Source organism: Halichoeres trimaculatus, unplaced genomic scaffold (genome assembly GCF_033239565.1).
Source record: "Halichoeres trimaculatus isolate MK-OKI-2021-1 unplaced genomic scaffold, fHalTri1.1 fHalTri1_scaffold_5, whole genome shotgun sequence".
In the NCBI taxonomy this organism is placed as follows: domain Eukaryota; kingdom Metazoa; phylum Chordata; class Actinopteri; order Labriformes; family Labridae; genus Halichoeres; species Halichoeres trimaculatus.
In genome coordinates this window covers 9,062,324-9,083,958 of record NW_027437183.1, presented here as the reverse complement: position 1 = coordinate 9,083,958, position 21,635 = coordinate 9,062,324, and the positions used below count along the sequence as shown (strand labels likewise).

Sequence of the window (21,635 nt, the reverse complement as noted above, 5' to 3'; positions counted from 1 at the left end):
TTATTATCATAACTTCAATCAACTTTGATTAATTTATCTACTCTATTACTTTGGTTGATTTCATCTTTCCTGTGGTCTCAATTTATGTTTATCTTGTGCTGCCTGGGTTCTCTCTTTTGTGTGTGTATGTGTGTGTGTATTTGCTGTAATTTTTGAGGCTGTACCCCTTGTTTGGTATCTAATAATTCGTTCTTTAATTGCTGGCTTTTTGTTTTCTATGTTATCCATTTTGTTCTCCTGTTAAACATTTTGTAAAGTAACGTTTTGTAAAGGTGAAAAAAGTGTATTATCATTACAGTTTTAATGTGCAGGCTAACAAAGAACTACAGTTGCTCCTAAGCCTGTATATCTCAGTCCATACAAAACATAAAGGAGAAATTGAAGCTATAGAAGCCCTGATTCTACTGCTATAACACTGCACTGCTCTAACTGATCACTCCAGCTGTTTTCACTGAGCGCTGAACAGAAGAGGAAAACATGTCACCCTAACTTTCATTTTTATAAATTCTAAAAGGAACAAACAGCAGGAAAAAAAACACTAAAAACTCATCGTGGACCATTCTCCAACAGCAGTGTATGCTGCTCTTCAGAAAACAGAAACAGCCTGATGGTGAGCACACTGCCCTGAAAGTTTAAAACTCAGCAGAAATCTATAAAACAGTTAAAGGGCTGTTCATGAGCTGTGTGCACACCTTGTTCACTCCACGTGATGTAGACAGTTTCACCCACAGGTTGGGAATTCTGCACCTTCATAAATCTGTCATGGTCGATGCAGTTTGCGTAGCAACGCCTACAGAGACACAGCACCCTCTGTGCTGCAGACTCCCTACATGACACCAGGTAAGGAAATTAACCCTACAAGCCTGAGAGGTTAATCAACTTTGCTTTTGAAAAGAAGGGAAACGAATGCTGGTTGATTTGTTGTACACCACACCCCTCTTCTGTTGCACACTCAGCCCTCTTCCATTACATCATCCCCCCATTTTCTCTCTATGTGGGTCTCCTGTGCTCCCATGTGCCTCCACTGATTATATTTAGAAACACTCTTGACTAGCATCTTCGGGTTGCAAGAGGTATTCACTCAAAGCGTCCAAAATGGAGCTATAAATAATTAACCACAGATGGTGTTATGTAATCCCAAATGTGGTTTGAATGCAGTCATCATCTTACCTGTGCCGGTGCCAGTGGGGTCCCCTCCTTGAATCTGGAAACAAAAAACACTATGTTAGGTTCGGCTGACGTCAGATAATGAGCACTGAAAACGTAAACCAGTAAATTATGAAGAGCTGCTTCCTTTACTTATAACCAGAAAATGTCTGATTGCTGTTAAGAGGTAACAAGAGACTTAACAATATTTCCTTGTGTCACGTTTCCAACCAGGAGGCATGTTTCTCGTAAGCAAAAGCAGCCGGTAAATAAGCTAGCGGGACACAGGCCTCTATTGTTCATTGTAAAGACTCTACTTTCCTATTATTGTTTATACAGCTGAGTGCTGCTCTGTGCATTTCTGTAGACGTCTTGTTTGAATACACACAGGGGGATTCTGACCACGAGAGCTGCTACGGACCAAAGTTGAGATGAGTGGCTCTCTGTATGGTTTGTGTTCATAAAGAGATGCATTTAACATGCCTGTGAGACCGTAGAGGCATAGGCACTAAACTGCAAATACATACAAACGTGATGAACGCTCATCCTGTCCTGGAGCTTAAGGGAAAATAATTATCATCGTAAACCTTGTCTTTGTTCGTCTGGTGAGAGTTGTCAGGACTATAAGTCTCTTTGTAACTAATCTGGGTTTATTCCTGCTTGAATGTCATTATTTGAGGTACTTGGAATTAGGAAGAACTACTAAATTTCAACTTGTGCTGTCCAATTAACTTTGATCATCACTATCTGAAACAAGCAGTTCAAAAAAGAAGTGAGCAAATAAAGGAAAAATGCTATTCAACAGTCACTGCTAACTATTCTCCCGTTATTATAACAGCTCCTTGTTCCCTTACAGACATAGTGAGGTGGAGGTCCATTTAATGACAGTGCAAAGCTGTTGTCGGCTCATTAGATATGATATATAAATAGAAATGATCTACATATTTGAGTTTTACCAAACTAAGTTTGCACATCACCTCAAGTTTGTCTCCCCTGTTTCACTGACAACTGCATTGTGGAAGTTTAATTTGTTATTTAATGGTAAAAAGAAACAACTTTCAGCTGCCCTACAGACACAGTCTGGTTGTTATATCATAATAGACCCAGGGGCAAGTAAAACATTTTGAAAAAAAAAAAAACTTTTCAAAAATGAGATAATGGTCACTTTAACTATCTGCTATTTCAAATTAATAAACATTTATTCTTACAATAAACCATGCATCTTCCCCACTAAATTTTAGCCTGAATTCTCAACAGATCTCTACTTTGAGATCTGTTGTTAACTGCAATTTCATATTTATCTTGATACAAGAATTCAAAAAATCCTCACAAAAGTCTGACTTATTACAATAAATATGACGCTACTGCGTGAAATGTCTTTACTTTTTAACTACTTTACACAGCCAGATGAAGCATCTTCTAGCCATCATGAGGTTAACTGGCATCAGTTGAAGTTTTATTAATGTTTTGGATTCAGTAAAGACATGTTAAAAAACAAAGGTAACAAGGTATATAACAAGAAGAGTGACAGACAGACGAAACAAGTCAGTGATTTAAAGTGGACGATTTCCATAACTTTGGGTGACCGGTGATCGACCCATCCTTACATATGAAACTGATCTTATATACCTCTGAGAAGGTCTGACAGCCAGCCTTTGTTGCTTTTTGCTCTGAGACCAAAAACTCAGGACACTTTATTGGTTGTTTAAGTTAAAACATAAAGGATTGTTCAATGATTGTCAATAAGAGGGTTTGGAACATTGAAGGTATATGCTGTCAGTTATAGAAAATAAAAACAAAAAAGTGTATTGACAGGTCAGGCTTTTTTAAGATCGGTGATCGGCCAGAAAATTGTGATCGGTGGGCCCCTACTTTGAAGCTAATATAAACTCCCCAAACACAGTGATGAACAATGTAATCACACTTTTCAAGTAATTTCAAGCAAAAAGGAAAAACATCTTGCATTAAATATTTAAGAGAAGAGAATATTAGGTATGATATTTCTCCATGTTTTGGTCTAATCCTATACTCAACACTACTTGTCAAACCAGAGTTCAAGACAGAAGAAATGCAGCGGAGTGAGGCAGAAGCTGTGTCTATCAGCAGCTAAGCATTCTGGTACATGTAGGCACAGTTGGGAAAACTCCATTTAAAGAAGAGCTTGAATTTAACATATATGTCAAACACTGCAAACATTGTGTAGGGTTATCTGAAACTATAACTTTCAAAATGAACAAAATGTGTTTCTGTTGATGTTTTAAGGTGTTAAAGCAAACACTTGTCAGAGCCTGAATATGACTTTTTGTTCCCCAGAAGAAGCAATCTGATAGAAGCTACACAACCGCAGCCTAATGTTGAAATGTTCAGGTACATCATCAGACTTATGGCTTCATCATAACAGCGTGAGACAATTCTCTGTTTAAGCCTGCTGGCCTCTCAGGTTTCATCTTGAAACTGTTACATTCTTTCAAGCGTCATTTCAGGATGTTCAGTTCACTCACAAGGTCCCGATAAACGGGAAGTAAAGGCCACGGCTCTGTTCCCATGAACGCACCGCTTCAAACGTGTTTGTTGCTATGAAATTATTCTCTCCAAGGCCGTCCTCCTCTCCTTTCAACTGAGATAAGTCTAAGAAGGCGTGAGTGGCTCGGTAATTATGGACACACAATCCACAGCGCGCTACACAGTGTATGAAAACCAGGAGACAGAATAAAAAAAGGTAAGAGTCCTCTTGAGACCAGATGACCACTCAGAGCCACTTTAATTATGGGAGCGGCTCTTCTGAAATGCACCGAGCGGCGGCAGATCACAGACGTGTCTTTTCAAATTCTCAGTCTGAGCTACAAGGCTTCAGGTGGAGAGGGAGCCGCAAAACAAAGCTGTGTTTATTCATGCTGCAGTGAAAGGAAAACACATGATTATCTCAACAGAAGAAGAAGAAAGATATTAGTGAACTACATTATGACAGAAATTCATCATGTATTGGTTTGAAAAATAAACCCTCCTCCATACAGTTGAACTAATTGTGGTAGGATATGAACTTTGATCATTAAAATATGTACAAATATCTTGGTAAAACGTATCTGAGCTCAGAGAAAAACACTGAGCACTTTTTGTTTACTTCAGGATCATCACTGAGTGTCTTAATTCACCCACCTTCATTTCACAACATGTTGCTGTCTGGATCACATACTGAGCTGTTGTGAGATTTTAACCAAACACTTCTGCAGAAATCACACGACTGTGTTCACAGCTCTGTACCAAAAAGACCAAACAAGCTTCCTGTATGTGTAAACCTCCTGGGCAACAAACCTGATTCTGATTCAGTGGAGAATTAAAAAACACGACGCCACTTATTGAATTGCAAAAGATTGCAGCTTGTTTTAACATCGCACAAAGAGTTCCAATCCCAACATTAAGTGTTTCAGTGTCACTTTTTATTGCTTCCTTTGTAAAAGTGTCTCTTTAAAGTTTGAAGCCCAACACTGACATACATTTTGTATACAAATTTTTAAAACCCATTCCAAGGGTACCATAATTTGTGTCTAATTGTGTGAATGCTAATGGGTAGAAGGGCTTGGAAACGCCAGTGTTTTAATCTACAAAGATCAGTAGGGTTGGCAGGAAAGTTGCTGAACTACTGTAACAAAAGCTGTTTTTTTTCATGGAGCTGAATCAATACTCATTTTTAACATCCTCACAGAGAGAGTTTGTCCTCCTCAATCCAAAGTGTCGTAAATATTCCCTCATAACACATCAAAACTTTGGCAAACAGTTTAAAAATCCTGAACATCCTCAGAGCAACAATTTGAGCCACCGATGGCTCTCAATTTGAAAAGACAATATCTGCTAAAAGTATGAGTGGCGAACAGAATCATTTTGGGATAGTCATGGTTAACTTGAACGTGTTGTAAGGACCATCTGTTCGGCGTTGATCACAGTGACACTTATGGCCAAGATCAGTAGTGTTTTTGGGGATGAAAACATTTCCCATGAGCGCCATCACCCACTGCCAAGGAATGCATTTGTTTTATTGAGGTTATATTGAGGTTTAGATGAATGGGAAAATCTTTTTTTTTTTTACTTTTCTTTGTTCAAGACAAATTTTTGCAGGACACATAAGCCGAGTTTCCACCAAGCAGTCCGGTTCGGTTCAGTATGATTTGTTAAGCCTAATCCTGTTTGCGTTTCCACAGCAAACTGTGCCCTCTCGAGGTAGGCAGCGTGTAAGCCAGATGCCGAAAGCCGCAGCTGTTAGATAATAGCGTGTTGCGTAGCAGCACAACACAGTTTACCCTGCTAATAAATCCAACAAAGAAGAAAAACGCAACGCAATAATCAAAGAGCATAGACAGAAGACATGCTGCATTTCATCCTCTCTGTGATTGGCATGTAGCTCTTTGAAACAAAGTGCTATCAAGTTTTGTTTTAGAGAAGTCTGTGTGCCGCCAGGAGAAATGCAGCCGCTGTTGCGGGGCAAGGGACGATTCTTTTGACCAATCAATGGTCTGCATTGTTGTAGCTCCACTTTCCGAGAGCGAATTGTTCAGTCTGGCACCCATACGAAAGGGTCCTAAAAAGTGTGACGCTCGTCTCTGTTATTTGGGGATCTGTCCCAGGATAAGTAAGTGGAAAGGCCACAAATTGGGTGCCATACCGAGATGGACCGAACTGGTCTGCTTGGTGGAAACGCAGCTGTAGTGACAAGGTTAAAAGTCCTCGTAGTTCCTGAAAGTGAAATTTGAGGTGCACAGTAAACAAGGAACTTTGTCTTCAATAACTGTTTTTAATAGGAAATTATAATTAGAGTGGTCTGTGTAATAGCATCGTTCTTGTTTTCTAATAACCTGATGCAAGGGTAGCAATTACATGAAGAAAAGTGAAGGCCCTGGTGATGGGCCTTGGGGAACTCCACAAAGGAAATAGCAAATCAAAAACAGAAAATGTAAAAAAATAAAAAAAACCCGAGACAGTCTTTATTTTATTATCTTAAATAGGGATGTCACAAGTTTTGGTCATAACACATTTGAGAATATCCTAAGTTGTTTGAAATGAATTGGTTGCATTAGGGGGGGCAGAGCATCTTAATTTAATAGAAGTCCTTACCATGAAATTGCGGATAGACCTGTGGAAGATGGTCCCATCGTAATAGCCTTTTTTGCACAGACGGATGAAATTCTCCCCCGCTTTGGGAACCTGGAGAAAAAGAACACATAAAAATTATTTCTTCAACAAGACAAAAAGGTTCATTTATCACCTCAGTTTGTTTTCAGCACACTGAACAGAGCTTCCTCACCAAATAATAAGAGCTGCATCATTAGCTCTTTGCTCCTGGAGTAAACTGTGTGCCAGATAATTAGTAAGAGACACTTTAATCATCAGTACAGGTGCACCAAGAGTTTTTAGAAATCACAGCCTGGCTTTCTGAAAGTGTGTGCATCACATTCCAACAGGTGTTTGAATAAACCCAGGAACACACCTGTTCTTACAAACAGCTGTTTTCCACTGCAAAACCATGAGCCACAACAAACCTGAACAGCACCATGACCCGTTACATGCACAGAGATCTGATCGGTTGTTTCCACCCGCCCACAGCCCACAGCTAGGGTCAGTTCGGTTTTGCTAGTAGCCTGATGTTTTAGCATAAAATACAGGCAGAGGCTTCACAACAATGTTCTTAGAGGCTGGGGTAGCATTGTGATGGTGTTTCTGGGAGCTTTTAACACACCACAGATAAATAAGAGCTGAGTAATAAATGGTGGCAAGTGACAACATCGCTTTGACAGCTTCTTTGAGAGGACATCATAGGTGAAAAAAACATCAAGAAACTGCTGTAAGAATTGTTTTTAATCTTCTTTTCTCACCAAAAAAACTGAATTTTTATGGTATTTGAGAGCTGAAGCATGGGACTCTACGTAGCTCTCTTTGGGGAAACAAAGAGGTGTGGAGCTTTGCATTCACACAAACAAAGTGAGTCACATGTTTACCACTCTGCCTAACCTGCTTCAAAGTAGTTCTTATAGATATAAGTTCGGATGAGGAAGGGTTCATCTGTAACCTGAGGCGTCCTCATGTGCCAATACAGCAAGAGGCTGTGCTTTGTTCTCCAGACGTGTTGGTTAGTATAAAAAAGCAGACATCTGGATTCCTCTTCCTGAGGCATAAAAAAAAAAATTGATGCATCTTGTAAATAATCACAACAAACGCCCAGTGACAGGCTCTAATTTTGACTGTCTAGCACAATTTAGAAAGAGCTGCTGTGTATTCCCCATGAGAGGGGCGGGGCTTAGGCAATGACGCTGATCAGGTCTGCTGTTATTAGCATCAACAGCCTGGAGGAACACTGTTGAAACGTGTGTTTGTGCGAGAAACCAACTTTTCCCCCTTGGCAACAACGCTTGGTGGTTTCTAGGAATCACCACATGCTTTTGTACAACCTATTTTTATTCATTGGCCTTTTCCTGTGTGACAGGTCTGTTCTAGGCTCCACTGCTCTTATTTCCACATATGTCTCAATTCTGCTGTTAGGGTTCGCTGCTCTGCCTATTTTCCTCCTCTATAAAAATAAACCCAAGATTTTCAAAGCACTCTGCTTCAAAGAGGCTTATTGTTTCACAACGGCCAGATGAAAAAAATGGATTTACTTTGAAAAATCTCAGCATAAAATTGATACTTGCATTGAAAATAATACCTAGAATACCTGTGATGTAAAACTTTCTGTTAAAACACATAACCAGTGGAAATTAAATGCATGAAAAACAAGCTGGGTCTTTTCCCCATCTGCTGCTTTCTATCGGAGACTTTCACATCACAGATTTCTATCTGCCACTTGAAGCCTTTTTCCGACTCTTGCCTCTGTTTTGGCCCTGTAATTGAGGTTAATTTGGCGTGTCTGCATGCATGCTTTGTGTCTGTGTGTATGCGTTTGAGCCTGGGAATGTTTAAAATGCACCCAATTTAGAAACATGCCTAGTTGTCTAAAATCGTCTGTTATCAGTGATGTCAGCATGGAAACAATGTTTGCTGACGCAGACAGAAAAACTAATTCATGCATCCTTGCAGGCGCCGCTCTTTGGCAAGGTCTTCTCAGAGAATCAGCTTCAAAGGGAGGGATCTAAAAGATGTGAAAGTATTTGACTGAAGTTATAACCTTGAGGATGTCGGTTGTATAGAAGTGTGTTAATTCCCTTTGAATTAGTCATGTAACTTCACAAAGACTGAGTCTAAATCCTGGTATTTGTAGTTTTGTAGTCCTCAAAAAAGCTTAAAAGTATGAAGAAACAAAAACATGACCTCTTGATAAAGATCAGTGCTGTACAGAAAGTTGTTTAGATCTCTGTAAGAAGGAGCTCAAGAATTTACTAGCTACCACCTGCAGAAAAAAACAAAAGTAAAATAAATATCCAAACTGAGATCTTTGACTTTACTTCTTTAATCTTGGTGCTAAAATGTGATATGTAATTAATTTCAAGTTGCTTTTAAAGTTGGTTTGTTTCAATTCTGCTTTAACCAGTATTCAACAGCTCATGCAGAAACTTAATCTTTTTTTAGGCCTGTTTGTAAAATTTGTAGCTGGTTATCAACAAACTGAAAACAGTATTGATGCTTCGGTGTGACCTTTAACAAAATTGATGGATTAGATATCGATCACTTCACGTTGATGCTCAGCAGGTGTCAGATGGAGTCAGTCACAGCACTCTGCAGGAACAGCCTTTGCGGACATTTTAAACAGCAAAGATTTTCATTAAAGCCTAGCTTATACTTTCATCTGGCCTTTTTTTCCAGCTCGGACACCTACACATGTGGCCTGATGTGCACCTCCTCCCTAACTACTCATTGAAACGACACAGACCACAAGTCCTGAGATTGGTCCTCTGAGTGGGACAGCTCTCCCTGTAAAATCACTTCTGATCTGCGGTATATTTCATTATCAGATGTCTCCTTTATATCCCCCCTTGAAAAAGTTTCTAATAGTCTTACAGACAAGAGTGCTCTTATGTGTGTTTCTGAGGTAAACGAACAGTCATGACTGAATCAGCCACTTCTGCACAGAGTGAATGCAGACGTATGAACCAGCCTTTGTGATTGTGAGAAGAAAGCAGGAAGAGACAGCTAAGATATGCATGTTAATTTGACAGCTAAAAATCAAGCAAAATCAAAGTTCTTCAGAGGAGCTTTAAGAGTTTGAGTTTTCACCAGAACCTGTCCCTGCAGGAGCTGATGATTACGAGAATTTTGCGTTGAAACAGTCCATTTCAAGAGGAAAAATTTCCTTTATGATAAATTGATACATATTTTGAAGTGTTGTCTAGGTTACTAGTACATTTACATTTGAATGTAATCCAAGGTCTAACAGAGTCAACTCATTTCTTCCCACACAGGTGAGAACTGTCTTCCACATCTGCAGTACTTAGGAAAAAAGTAATACTTTATGTGAACGGACTTTAAATAAATCTAAAACACAAACAATTTGAGTTTATGTCTTTGATGTGTAAAGATTTGAAACCAAAACATTTGATGTTATGATCTAAGTTAGCTTTGTAACAGAAATACAGATCTCTGCTAGCAACAATGAACCACCATTCTCTGCAGCTCCAGAAGATTAATTCTGCTGTGAATGATTTGACAGTTATCAGATGTTTTATCTCTAAATTATTCTTGGTTTTAACTTTGAATCATTCAATGAAGTCAAATGAATTCATCCTCATCATTATGTGTGACTAAGATACAGAACTGCATCATCAACCTCTACATTTAAGCCCATCTGGGGACAACAAGGGCATCGATGATTGAACCATCTTTAGCTGAGGAAGCACTGAGCCCTTCACAGAGAGGTGGGTCCTGGATCTGTTTGACTGAGAGTCTATGTGACAGTGAAACAGCTCTCATTAATTCATAAACAGCAGGCCACAAATAGAGCTGCAATCTTGTGTGAAAACCACTGGGGAGTAAGGTGGGGGGCGGGAGACAGGAGGAGAGGGAGGAGGAGGAGGGGTTGTGAGGCTCTGAGGGCAGGTTGTCTAACCGCTGCAACTTTCCCCTCATTATTCTGATTCGACAGCTCAGAAGCCAATGAAAACATAGTACATGAAGCGCCTGGTTACCGGGGCAGAAACGCATTCCTGGAACTCATGCTGTCTCTCTGGAGCCCCACACCTCACCTTTAAAAAGAGGCACACAAGAAACCCATTTCTGCCAAGATGTAAACCTGGCAACCTGGGGGACTGACTCTGCAAGACGCTGATTTCAGTGTTTTGAAAAATTCACCTTGAATACCATTTAACCACCTGCTCCAGCCAAACCAACACCACCACAACATTATTCCAAAAACCTGCGCCAGCAAATTAAATCAGCAGAGTCTGAGGTCAAAGTCACCGGGGTCGCATTTATAAAACTGCATCTCTTTTTTAAGCTCCTGTTCCTTGGTAAAATTATATCAGCTCAGGGTCTGAGGTTTGCCAGCCTGACCATTCAGCTTTTTATCTTTTCTTCCAACAGGTCCTGCCGAGAAAATACAGACTCAATCTGAGAATCCAAAAAACATCAAAGAGCCTTTCCTTGTTATTCTTTCCTTCTGAAATCATGTGGAAATTCTTAAAAACTGTAAGGGGCTCAGCCAGTTACACAAGAAAGGATGTGGTTCCTGTTCTAAAATCCTCTCTACGGTTATCTCCTCTGACATTGAGTAAACTAAAACAACTGAAGCAATCTCCCCCACAGCACTGCGAGCTTGGGTACTGTTTCTTACAGTTGTTTGTGTTATTACCTTATCACAGTGAAGCTCCAGATTCAGGTCTCCTTTGTTTGTGTGCACACGGATGTAGCCTTTTTTCTTCACATACTGGTACCGCACAGTGTCATCTGCAATGGCATCTAAAACAGAAAAAACAGAGAAAGTAGTTATAATCTCACAACTTTTGTTCATTTATGAAATATTTCTAAGAATCTATTGAGTGTTTAGTAGACAGACAAGGTGCCTACATTTTTGCAAACCACAAAGTCTCTGCAGTACATGCTGTTATTTATAAATAGAAAGTTTTACTCCTCGTTAAACAGTCTTTGAATAACAAAAAGGGTTATCCATTATCAGCTGTAGCCAACACTGGAGCCAATACTTGGCATTCTGCAATGTATTTTATCAATGGCTGAAGAAACCGAGTAATTAAAAATGCACACCTTAAGCTCCACTGCTGAAGTGTCTTTTCTTTGGTTCTGTTTTCACACTTTCCTCACCAAATACCCAATCAAAGCACTATCTGACTGGCTAGATATCAAAGGTGTGTGAAAAAACTTTACTGAATCCTGGTTCTGTCCTACCAGTGCTCATCTACCAACTACAACCTCACCAAGCAGAGCTAGCATAACCTGGCTCTTTACTGAACAGCTTAACTCGTGTTTTAGATAAAAGGCAACCACTGGTCTGAAGACAATGCAGAAGTGCCAAAACTTGCACTTCGTTAAAAAATTGAAATATGATATATCAGGATTTTTTGTTTGACAGTATCAAATTTCAGATTCTTTGTCAAAAAAATCTTTTTTTCAAATTCAAATTCTTCATTTCAGTCTGTTTATAAACTGGATTATAAAAAAGTTACCACTTTTCTCCAGCAGAGGGTGAAATGTTTCTCTCTAACTCACATGATCTGCATTTTATGTGAAAATATATCTCCTGATTTAGTCTGTAGACATTATCATCAATTAACTTTTTCCCATGGCCTGGTGTTAAAAAAGCAAACTAAAAATTGCTAGAATCGTAAATATCAAAAAACAGCATATTATCCAAGCCATACTGTCCAGGGTGAATTTTTTTCTAACGCTGCATTTTAGAACATAATTAGAATGTGAGTTCATCCAACCATAGGCACAGCTCAGCTCAGGGGCCTTACAGCTGTTAGTGTGGAGGCTTAAAGCCTGCCCCATTCCCAATATGGTCACACCAGCCTATTTGTTTCAAAACTTTGCATCAGAAACAGATGGGTGATGTCACTGACTGACTGACTACCTGCATTATGTGTCGCTTGGCGCCGCCCTGTTGGTTGTGGCTGCCTGTTGTGGCAGCTCTCTCTTCTTTGTCTGTGTCTTGTAATTTTTTTAGTCTCTTTTTAATCATCTTTGTATTTGGAGCTGGTCATTACTTTGTTTGGCTCATTTGTTGGTCATGGACACCACGCTGTTCTTCAGTGATATTTTTACAATTTTTGTTCCTGTGTTTGTCTTAAGATCGTACATGTAACCATGACTTGTTTACATGTGAAATCAGCTGTTAGCAGCCTGTAGCATGTCAATGGTTCTCAGGTGTGCACTAAGAAGTGACGACATGGACCTGTCCTTCCATCCATTGTTATTGGGTATGTAAGATCTATCTCCAATAAGATGGACGAGCTAGCCATGCTAACCCAGCAACAGAGGGAGTACCAGAGGGCAGAGTAGCATCATGCTGTTCACAGGAGCTAACACCAGACACCAACGCCACATTGGAAGAGCTTCACTTGCTGTGAGCAGACAGGATCCAGGAGACAGAGACTGAACAGACTGCTGAAGAAGCTCAGTCCTGGACCCTGTGGAGGTGGAGGCTGGCCGAACTAGACAATGATGGTCAAGCTGTCATCATCTATTTTTTTGTTGGACCTTTTCACACTTTCTATACACTTTTGCACTTTTGTTTTCTGGATTGCTGCTGTGACTTCTGAATTTCCCCTAGGGGATAGATAAAGTATTTTCTATTCTATTCTTTGATACAGTATTATACAGTTTATGGTTTTAGTCTTTGCTCTATCATACTCCTGATAAATGTTTTTCTGCAGTTGTACAATTTAATTTAGCAGATGCTTTAGTCCAAAGCGACGTACAACACACTAATTTGTCCTTTTTCTTTTTCTCTGTCCAGCCCCAGTGGCTCAGTGTCCGCCATTACTATAAATTAAATCCAAGAAACTGTTTGCTTCAGGAAAATATGGCAGATCTGATTCTCGCTGCTGAACTTTGGAGGCTGGTACGGTGTTGTCAAAGGGACTTTTGGTCTACATGCCGTAAATGGATTCCTGTTCTCTGGGAAAAAAAAACCTACCTGAGTCTAGATACAGAGGAATACCAGTAATAACTAATATAACTAATTCTGGTGCTGATTATCTCATTTTAAATAGTGGATTATTAACTGTAAAATATATAAAAGTTAGGCTATTTTAAGGCCACTTAAAAGTCCCCGCAGGGCCTTTAAACCAGGGCCCTGGTGTGGCTCAGCAGTTAAATCCTTTTCCCTGTGTACAGAGGCTGTAGTCTTCAAAGTGGGTGGTCAGGGTTTCATGGATCTGTCTTAGCAGCCCCCTACTTTATCCACTGCTGTATCAGTCAATTAAGACATTAAGTCCAAAAATACACTGAAAAAGCTTATTTAAACAAACTAATCATTAATCAACGCAGCTGGGAGTTAACCCAAGAATGATGAAAACAAATCCATTAATCTCTAAGTTCCAATATCTGCGCCTTTCTACACTTATCCTCACTTCACTCTACATCTTTAAGTCTGTCTCTCCCAGTATTCTACATCCATAAAAGTAAAGGACAGAACTGTCTTCTCTGAAAAGCTGAACTGGGTCACTAAATCCAAACACCGTCCTCCTCTTCTGAAGTGTACTGAACCTACTATACAGTTGCGTAACAGCAAATCTCTCTCATGGAGCAGCTCAGAGACCGACGGGAGAACACACAGTCAAACAGAGCAGCTCCCACATGCAGCTACATTCAACTGTTTGAGAGCAGAGCTGCAGAAAGAGCAGGCGTGACTAGCCGGTGTTCTTCAGCGAGTAAAATAAAGATTAAAGCTACCAAAGAAAGAAGCAGTGAAGGTTTCTGTCAGCTGGGAATAAGCAGAGGCTTTGTTTGTGTGAGATGTTCACTTGCCTGCTTCGTGTATTGTTGCAGGAGTCATGGCTGTGGATGTGAAGGAGGCAGAAACTCTGCCTGTCGAGTAGTGGGCCTGGGGAAAACGAGACAGAAAGAAAAAATAGCAGCTTTTAAAACGTGTTTCTGAGGCATAATTCTTACTCTCTGCGGTGTGTGTTATCCGTCTTCAATGAAAACAAATAGAAATACGAAGCGTTCATTTTCTCCTGTAGCATAAAGCTAACAGAAAACACTTCTTAATAAATTGATGCTGATTTTCACAACAGTAAAACTAAAGATATCAAATGATTTTATTTTGTAAAAAGAGTCAGAGATTGTAAAATCTTAACTCAAGGTCTGCCCAGCTTTCCGAGACTACTGAATCATTTAAACAGCATCTCAGGGTCATCATCGGTGAAAAGAGTTCTTTCAGTGTTTGTCATTTATTGATTTCCATGTAAAATGAAGCTTTTTTCTTCGTGTAATTTTGTGATTTAATTTAATTTTCACACACAGGTCAGAGAATACTAACACAGGACCTTGTGTTGACTCAGAGAGATGGCACAGTAATGGGGTCCAGTGGCACAGATGGGCACAGCGCCTTAAGCTGATAGGGGGTTTGGTGGCATACTCAAGGGCACCTCTCCAACCACTGGTGTACTCTCCATTTGTCTGGTATATGGTGGACATGAGTCATCCACTTCCAAAGTCAGAATGGACAAGGCAAAAAACCTCTTTCTAGCTTCTTTGAGAGCCAGTCTTGACCTATTTCAAGAGACTATATTTGACTAGGGTTTACATTAGAGCCTGACCGATTAATCGGGCCGATTATGCCTGTCACAGATTAATCAACATCGGCCAAAATGTAGCTGATTATAAAAAATTTTGCTCCGCAGAGATTCTGTCACTCCTGTTCCTGTTCCTGTGTGTTGGGCTGCACACTGCCCGAGTGCTCGCCCCCTCCGTCCACCATTATCTAATGTAAGACTAAAGAACGGCGTTTTAACGTCATGTAAGTTGCTCATTGTGTGTTTACAGTTTGACTTTTTTTCTACTTACTGTGTTTACAGTTTGACTTATTTATTTATTATTGTGTTTACAGCTTGTTCTTATTTATCATTGGCTTACACTACAGTTCTTATGTTGACAGTTTTATAATTAAAGTTCCTTGTTTTAATGTAATAGTGTTCTGTCTCTGTCTTGAATCATATGGGTATTTTAATAATTTGTGTTCATATACAGTATATACCCTGTGTTTATCAATGAATTTATTATATATATCAGCCAATATATTGGATATCGGCTTTTTTTGCCCCCAGTATCAGTATCGGCATTGGCCCTAAAAATCCCATATCAGTCATGCTCTAGTTTACATGTGGATATGAAAATGCAAATATCTAATGAAATTAATTATTTAAGTTGTCTAACCTTTGCCACAAATATTCCCACTGAGATACAAAATCTCTTTTACAAAGGAGTCCTGAATAACAAGCTTAAAACAGAGAACAAGAAAAACAGCCGCAACAAGTAACCATTAGACCAATAACACTGGAGAACAATTTGAAAAAAATCTGCTGTTAGATTTTTATGTAGATTAAAACTAAAATTGGCATGCCGATTCCAAAACTGCAAACACTTTTTTCCAGCATGTCAAGTTTTTCTCCTTACCTTCCAGATAAGCAAAATTCCACTGTTTAGCTGTAGTAAGACTTGCCAACTGATTATGATTGGACTCAGCTGCAGCTACGTGGCAATATTTTTGTGCAGTCAGTCACAGCTGAGACAGCGCAGAGAAAGGTGTGTGCAGCTCTCAGTAAGTCAGTGCTATCAATATCTACAAACACAAAGCTAGCATAGTAGGAATTAAGAGGGTTTATGCTGCTTTTCTCTTGACCTCGTAACCGTGGGCATACCGTTGTAAGTTCTATTTCATTTATGCTGTTTCTTTAGCCCCCACCTCGGCCGGTGGGCCTTTCTGTGTGGAGTTTGCATGTTGTCCCCGTGCATGCCTGGGTTCTCTTTGTGTCCTCCGGCTTCCTCCCACAGTCCAAAAACATGCTCATCAGGTTAATTGGTCACTCTAAACTGTCCCTAGGAGTGAGTGTGTGCGTGAATGGTTGTCTGTCTATGTGTCAGCCCTGCAATTGACTGGCAACCAGTCCAGGATGTACCCCGCCTCTCGCCCAAAGACAGCTGGGAGAGGCTCTAGCCACCCGCGACCCTAAACAGGATAAGCGGTAAAGAAAATGAATGGATGAATGAATGTTTCCTTTGCTTTCAAAGCTTGTAACTTTTCCATCTTAGTGTTTTATTTACTTATGTATATATTTCTGTTGTTCCAGATCATGAGTGCTCTTCCAGTAGCCACACCCTTTGTAAAAATATAGTAGTGTTAAATAAACATTGCAGTCATGCCTGCTTCTTTAAAATTTCATGTATGTCAATATATGACATTTTTATACAACAAGCACATATCTGTGACGGTATTTTTCTTGTTTTTTTTTAAGAAAAGGGGATCCTACAGTTCAAAAACTTGAAGTAATAGAGCAAAACTGAAATCAGTTTTTGGATTCTTGAGACCTAACTCAACAAAAATGTGTTCACCAGTGTGATTAAATTAGCAAAATCCAGTGGTAAAACATGATAGTTAGGGCTGCAATATGAAAATCTCTTGAGAATCATGGAACTTTTTCCATTAAATATGTTCATATCAATACTGTTTTAAAATGGCTCTGACGTACATAGTTGAGTGTTTGAGAGTTGAGTTTATTAGTATGTGTGATACATTCTTATACTAAAACCATACAACTGGTAGTTGTAGGAGTAGAGCTTAGAGGTCAAAGATGGTGAATGCTAACGCTCTGTTTGTACCCCGGCCATCCCGACCGATATCAGTGCCCTGACAGTAAACTGATCTAAAAATAAAAGCTTGGGATTCCCTTTGAACAGTTGGTTAGTCAGAGGCAAACACACTGCTTCTCGGGGTGACGTGTCTGAAAACTGAGAGAAAAGGTTACGAAGCGGATGATGGGGTATATCCCCAGGTCTGCCTCAGGGTCTTGTCCCAATTGGACGTGCTCAGAAAATCCTCCAAAGGGAGTCACTCTGGGAGCATCCTGATCAGACGCCTGAATTCCTTCAGCTTGCGTTTGTACTTCAAGCTCAGCCACAGTGTCTGACCTTCTTACCCATCTTTATGCCTGAGCCAGACTTCCCAGTGGAGGAAACTAATTTAGGCAGCTGTTATCCCTTGTGTCACTCTTAAGCACACTACCTTAAGCTCATGAGTTCAGGTGAGGGCCGGAAAGGATCAGCTTTTAAATCAAAAATCGTGCCTTTCAGCTCAGACTGATGCTGCGTCTCCAACAAAAGACTTTGCAGGTTTGGTTGGTTTTATAAAAGGAAGTCATTTGATGCAAAACTCCAATCTTACCAAGTGTTTTTCTCTAGTTTCTAGTCAAAATTGGATGCACTAATTCAACTTGTGAAGTTCTGACACTGATCTGATACCAGTATCAATTTATAAGCTTCTGTTCCTTAATTTGAAGATGAAACTAAGAGTTATGATTTGGCAACTTCAGGCTTTTCTAAATTTGCAAACCAAAACAGACAAACATATTAAGATGGACTGTATTATCATTATTTTATGGGATTATAAATGTGTGAACTTGTGGTGAGTGAATCTCCAACACTAACTGGAATAAATTTAACTGTAAACCTCAGCAGAGGATGAGTGAGGAATTAAACTAGCATGTACTGCAAGTTGCCGTCAGAGCTGTTGGCGAAACAAGAGTGAAATACCTCCAGACTGCTGAGCCGCTGTAGTTCTCTTCCTTCATGCTGTTTTAGCTCTGTCTAGCAGAAATTCACAGGCCCGCTGGTGTTGATGAGCACAGAAGAGCATAGAACTAAATTGAATAGATCTGTCCTATAAATTTGGATTGCCCCCAATACCAGATCTTGCTTATTGAGTCTTCATCAAACCAATACCTGATACCAGGACCAGATTGGTGCATCCTTAGAGGGAATATCGAATTGATTACAGCCACATTCATCTAACAAATCTAAGTATATCAGCTCAGTAAAAACTAAAATTTGCAAAAAAATAAATTAATAAATTAGAATAAATTAAAATAAGCAGAAGAGTAATGCCATATTTTGGGAAGTGTGACAAGTAAATTTTTACATTTAATCTAAATGTAAACTATTTAGGAAATTTTTGCCTTATTTTATGGAAGAGATTAAAGAGAGAAGGAGATGCCAGGTACAGAGTTTGGGAACGGGTTGTCAAGGCAAGGGGTTCAATTGGCAACTGGTCAACCAAGGTGTCAGTATCTGTCAAGTATTTAGATTTATTCAGATTTTTTGTTTTTGCGTGTGGCTAATCCTTGTTTCTTATCTTTTTCAGTTCCTGTCTACCTGCTTTTCCTCACCGGTGATCACCTGGCCCCTCCCTAATGTGTTGCACCTGTGTCTTGTTTAGTTCACTCCCCTTTCCTTCTTTAGCTCTGGGGTTCCCTCACTTCTCTGCCAGATTATCACTATCCCCTAGTTAGATACATCCAGCCGCTTTAGCTAATAGATCTTCGTGTTTTTGTCCCTGTGCCCGAACCTGGTTTTCTGATTTTTGTCTGTCGGATTTTTGTTTCGCCTTGCTGTTTGTCTTCGTGTTCTGAGTATTTCCTTGATTAAAAAAACTTGTGAACATTTTTGACTGTCCCTGCGTTGGGTTCCTTCCTCTGCGCCTGACAGCATAATCTGGCCAGAAATGGAACCTGCAGGGATAGATCCGGCTCAGATTCCTCTGCCGGCATCTGATCCTTGGGCCTCTCCTCAGGAGGAGCAGATCCACTTCCTCCGTCAAGAGGTCCGGGAGGTTTCCGAACGGCAGGAGAACATCCTCGTCTCTGTGGGGTCGCAGATGAGCTACCTGGCGGAGCAGGTCCAAAGACTCCAGCTCCTCCAATCCACCGGACCTGCCTCACCGCCACCTGTTGTCCAGTCCGCCTCGCAGCCTCTCACACCACCTCGAGTGCAGCTTTGCCCACCTGCCCGCTTCTCGGGGGACTCTGGTGACTGTCGCCCGTTCATCTCTCAGTGTGAGCTTCATTATGAGTTCCAGGCGAGCTCATTTACTTCAGACCGGGCGAAGATAGCTTTCATGATTTCTCACATGTCCGGGAGAGCGGAGGCGTGGGCAACAGCTGAGTGGAATCGTCGGGCTCCATGCTGCAGCTCTTTTTTGGCATTTTGTGAAGCTCTGACTCAGGTTTTTCAGCATACGCGCCCAGGGCGCGATGCAGCACGAACTTTAACCTCGCTTAAACAAGGCAAGCGGAGGGTGGCGGATTACGCTATCGAGTTCCGGACGGTGGCGGCGGAGAGTGATTGGAATCAGACGGCGCTTGCTGACGCTTTCTACGGGGGTCTCTCCGAGATTCTCAAGGATCACCTCACACCTCTAGATCTTCCCGATCAACTGGAGCCCCTGATCGCGCTGGCCTGTAAGATCGACAAGAGGCTGAATGAAAGGGAGAAGGATAAGAGCCGAGCGGCCCGATCACACTCTCCCTTTTCCTTAAGACCCGAGTGGACCAAGGCAGAGACCAAGAGTTTCTTAAAACCACCACCGTTCCCTGCAGCAGCCGCGGACGATGAGCCCATGCAGGTGGGCAGAACCTGCCTCACTCCAGAAGAGAGACAACGAAGGATGCGCGAGGGACTTTGTATCTATTGTGGGCAGCCTGGACATTATTTATTGAACTGTGCACTACGGAGAAGCAGGGGTGGCGAGAGGAAGAAGCAAATGCTGGTGAGTCAGACCACACTTCTCTCACCACTTCCCCGTCGTCTTACCCCGGTTTTGCTAACCTCTTCCTCTCTCTCTCGCAGACAACAAACTTTAATTGACTCTGGAGCCGATGCTAATTTCATGGACCATGGTTTAATGAACGAGCTCAAACTAGTTCCTTTGCCCCTTCCTAGCCCTATCGATGCCAGCGCCCTTGATGGCAGACTGCTCTGTGAGGTAACACACAGAACTTCCCCTGTTATGCTCTCCTTCCCAGATGGTCATGCTGAGGAGTTAAGTTTCCATGTTTTTGATTCCCCTCAACACCCGTTAATTTTAGGGTACCCCTGGTTATGTGCTCATAATCCTCAGGTTGACTGGACCTCTGGCGCCATCTCTCAGTGGGGTGAGGGGTGTGCTGTGAAGTGTTTTCAACCCCTTAGATCATCTGATTGTCCTCATCTCGCTAATACTTTTTGCGAGGAGGGCATTGATTTAAACCTGGTTCCTGAGTGTTACCATGATCTTGGGGAGGTCTTCAGTAAGACTAGAGCTTTATCCCTACCTCCACATCGTCCTTATGATTGCCCTATTGATCTTCTGCCCAACACTGCGCCTCCTAAGGGGCGGCTTTACTCCCTTTCTGCCCCAGAGATGAAGGCTATGGACAATTACATCAATTCAGCTCTGGAGTCAGGAATTATTCGACCTTCCTCCTCTCCAGCGGGAGCTGGATTTTTCTTTGTTGAAAAGAAAGATAAGACTCTGCGCCCCTGTATTGATTTCAGAGGACTCAATGACATTACTGTCAAGAACCGTTACCCCCTGCCCTTGATCTCATCAGGATTTGAGCTTCTACAGGGGGCTAAAGTCTTCACTAAGTTGGACCTGCGTAATGCCTATCACTTGGTCCGCATCAGAGAGGGGGACGAGTGGAAGACTGCATTCAACACCCCCAGCGGACACTATGAGTATCTGGTGATGCCTTTTGGGTTGACCAATGCCCCTGCAGTTTTCCAGGCATTCATTAATGATGTGTTAAGAGACTACCTTAACATTTTTGTTTTTGTCTACCTGGATGACATCTTGATTTTCTCCCCCGATGATGAGACCCATATCAACCATGTGCGGCAAGTGCTGCGGAGGCTGCTGGACCACAAGCTTTTCGTCAAGGCTGAAAAATGTGAGTTCCATGTGGCCACAGTCTCCTTCCTGGGGTTGATAGTGTCTGAGGGGCGAGTTAGTATGGATCCTGAAAAGGTCAGAGCAGTTACCGAGTGGCCCAAGCCAGCCTGCAGAAAGGATGTGCAGAGGTTTCTAGGCTTTGCTAACTTTTATAGAAAGTTCATTAGGAATTTTAGTGCTGTGGCCTCTCCTCTCCATTCTCTAACATCTTCTAAGAGTCCATTCTTGTGGTCTGAGGCGGCTGAGCACTCGTTCCAAAGACTCAAGACAGCCTTCACCTCTGCGCCTGTCTTAGTGCTGCCTGACCCCAAGCGGCAGTTTGTGGTGGAAGTGGATGCCTCTGACTCCGGGGTGGGAGCCGTCTTATCTCAAAGGTCAGTGAAAGACAACAGACTTCATCCCTGTGCATACCTTTCCAAAAAATTGTCCCCTGCAGAGAGGAACTACGGGATTGGAGATCGAGAGTTGCTGGCAATCAAAATGGCATTGACTGAGTGGAGGCACTGGCTGGAAGGGGCGGAGCAGCCCTTCCTGGTGTGGACTGATCATAAGAATCTAGAGTACCTTAGGAGCGCTAAGAGGCTAAACTCACGACAGGCCAGGTGGGCTCTGTTTTTTACCAGGTTCACGT

At 41.3% G+C, this 21,635-nt stretch overlaps 1 protein-coding gene across 1 annotated transcript in view; it reads right to left on the bottom strand.

Annotated features, from left to right (window-relative positions):
* Positions 1–21,635, bottom strand: part of ppil2 (peptidylprolyl isomerase (cyclophilin)-like 2) — a 46,930-nt gene that overhangs the window by 17,411 nt on the left and 7,884 nt on the right. Inside the window, exons 11-14 of the mRNA XM_074671118.1 lie at positions 14,047–14,122; positions 10,913–11,019; positions 6,253–6,342; positions 1,171–1,204 (exon numbers count right to left, since the gene is read on the bottom strand). Coding sequence (XP_074527219.1) covers positions 1,171–1,204; positions 6,253–6,342; positions 10,913–11,019; positions 14,047–14,122 — 307 coding nt within the window. The remainder of the gene's footprint in view (positions 1–1,170; positions 1,205–6,252; positions 6,343–10,912; positions 11,020–14,046; positions 14,123–21,635) is intronic.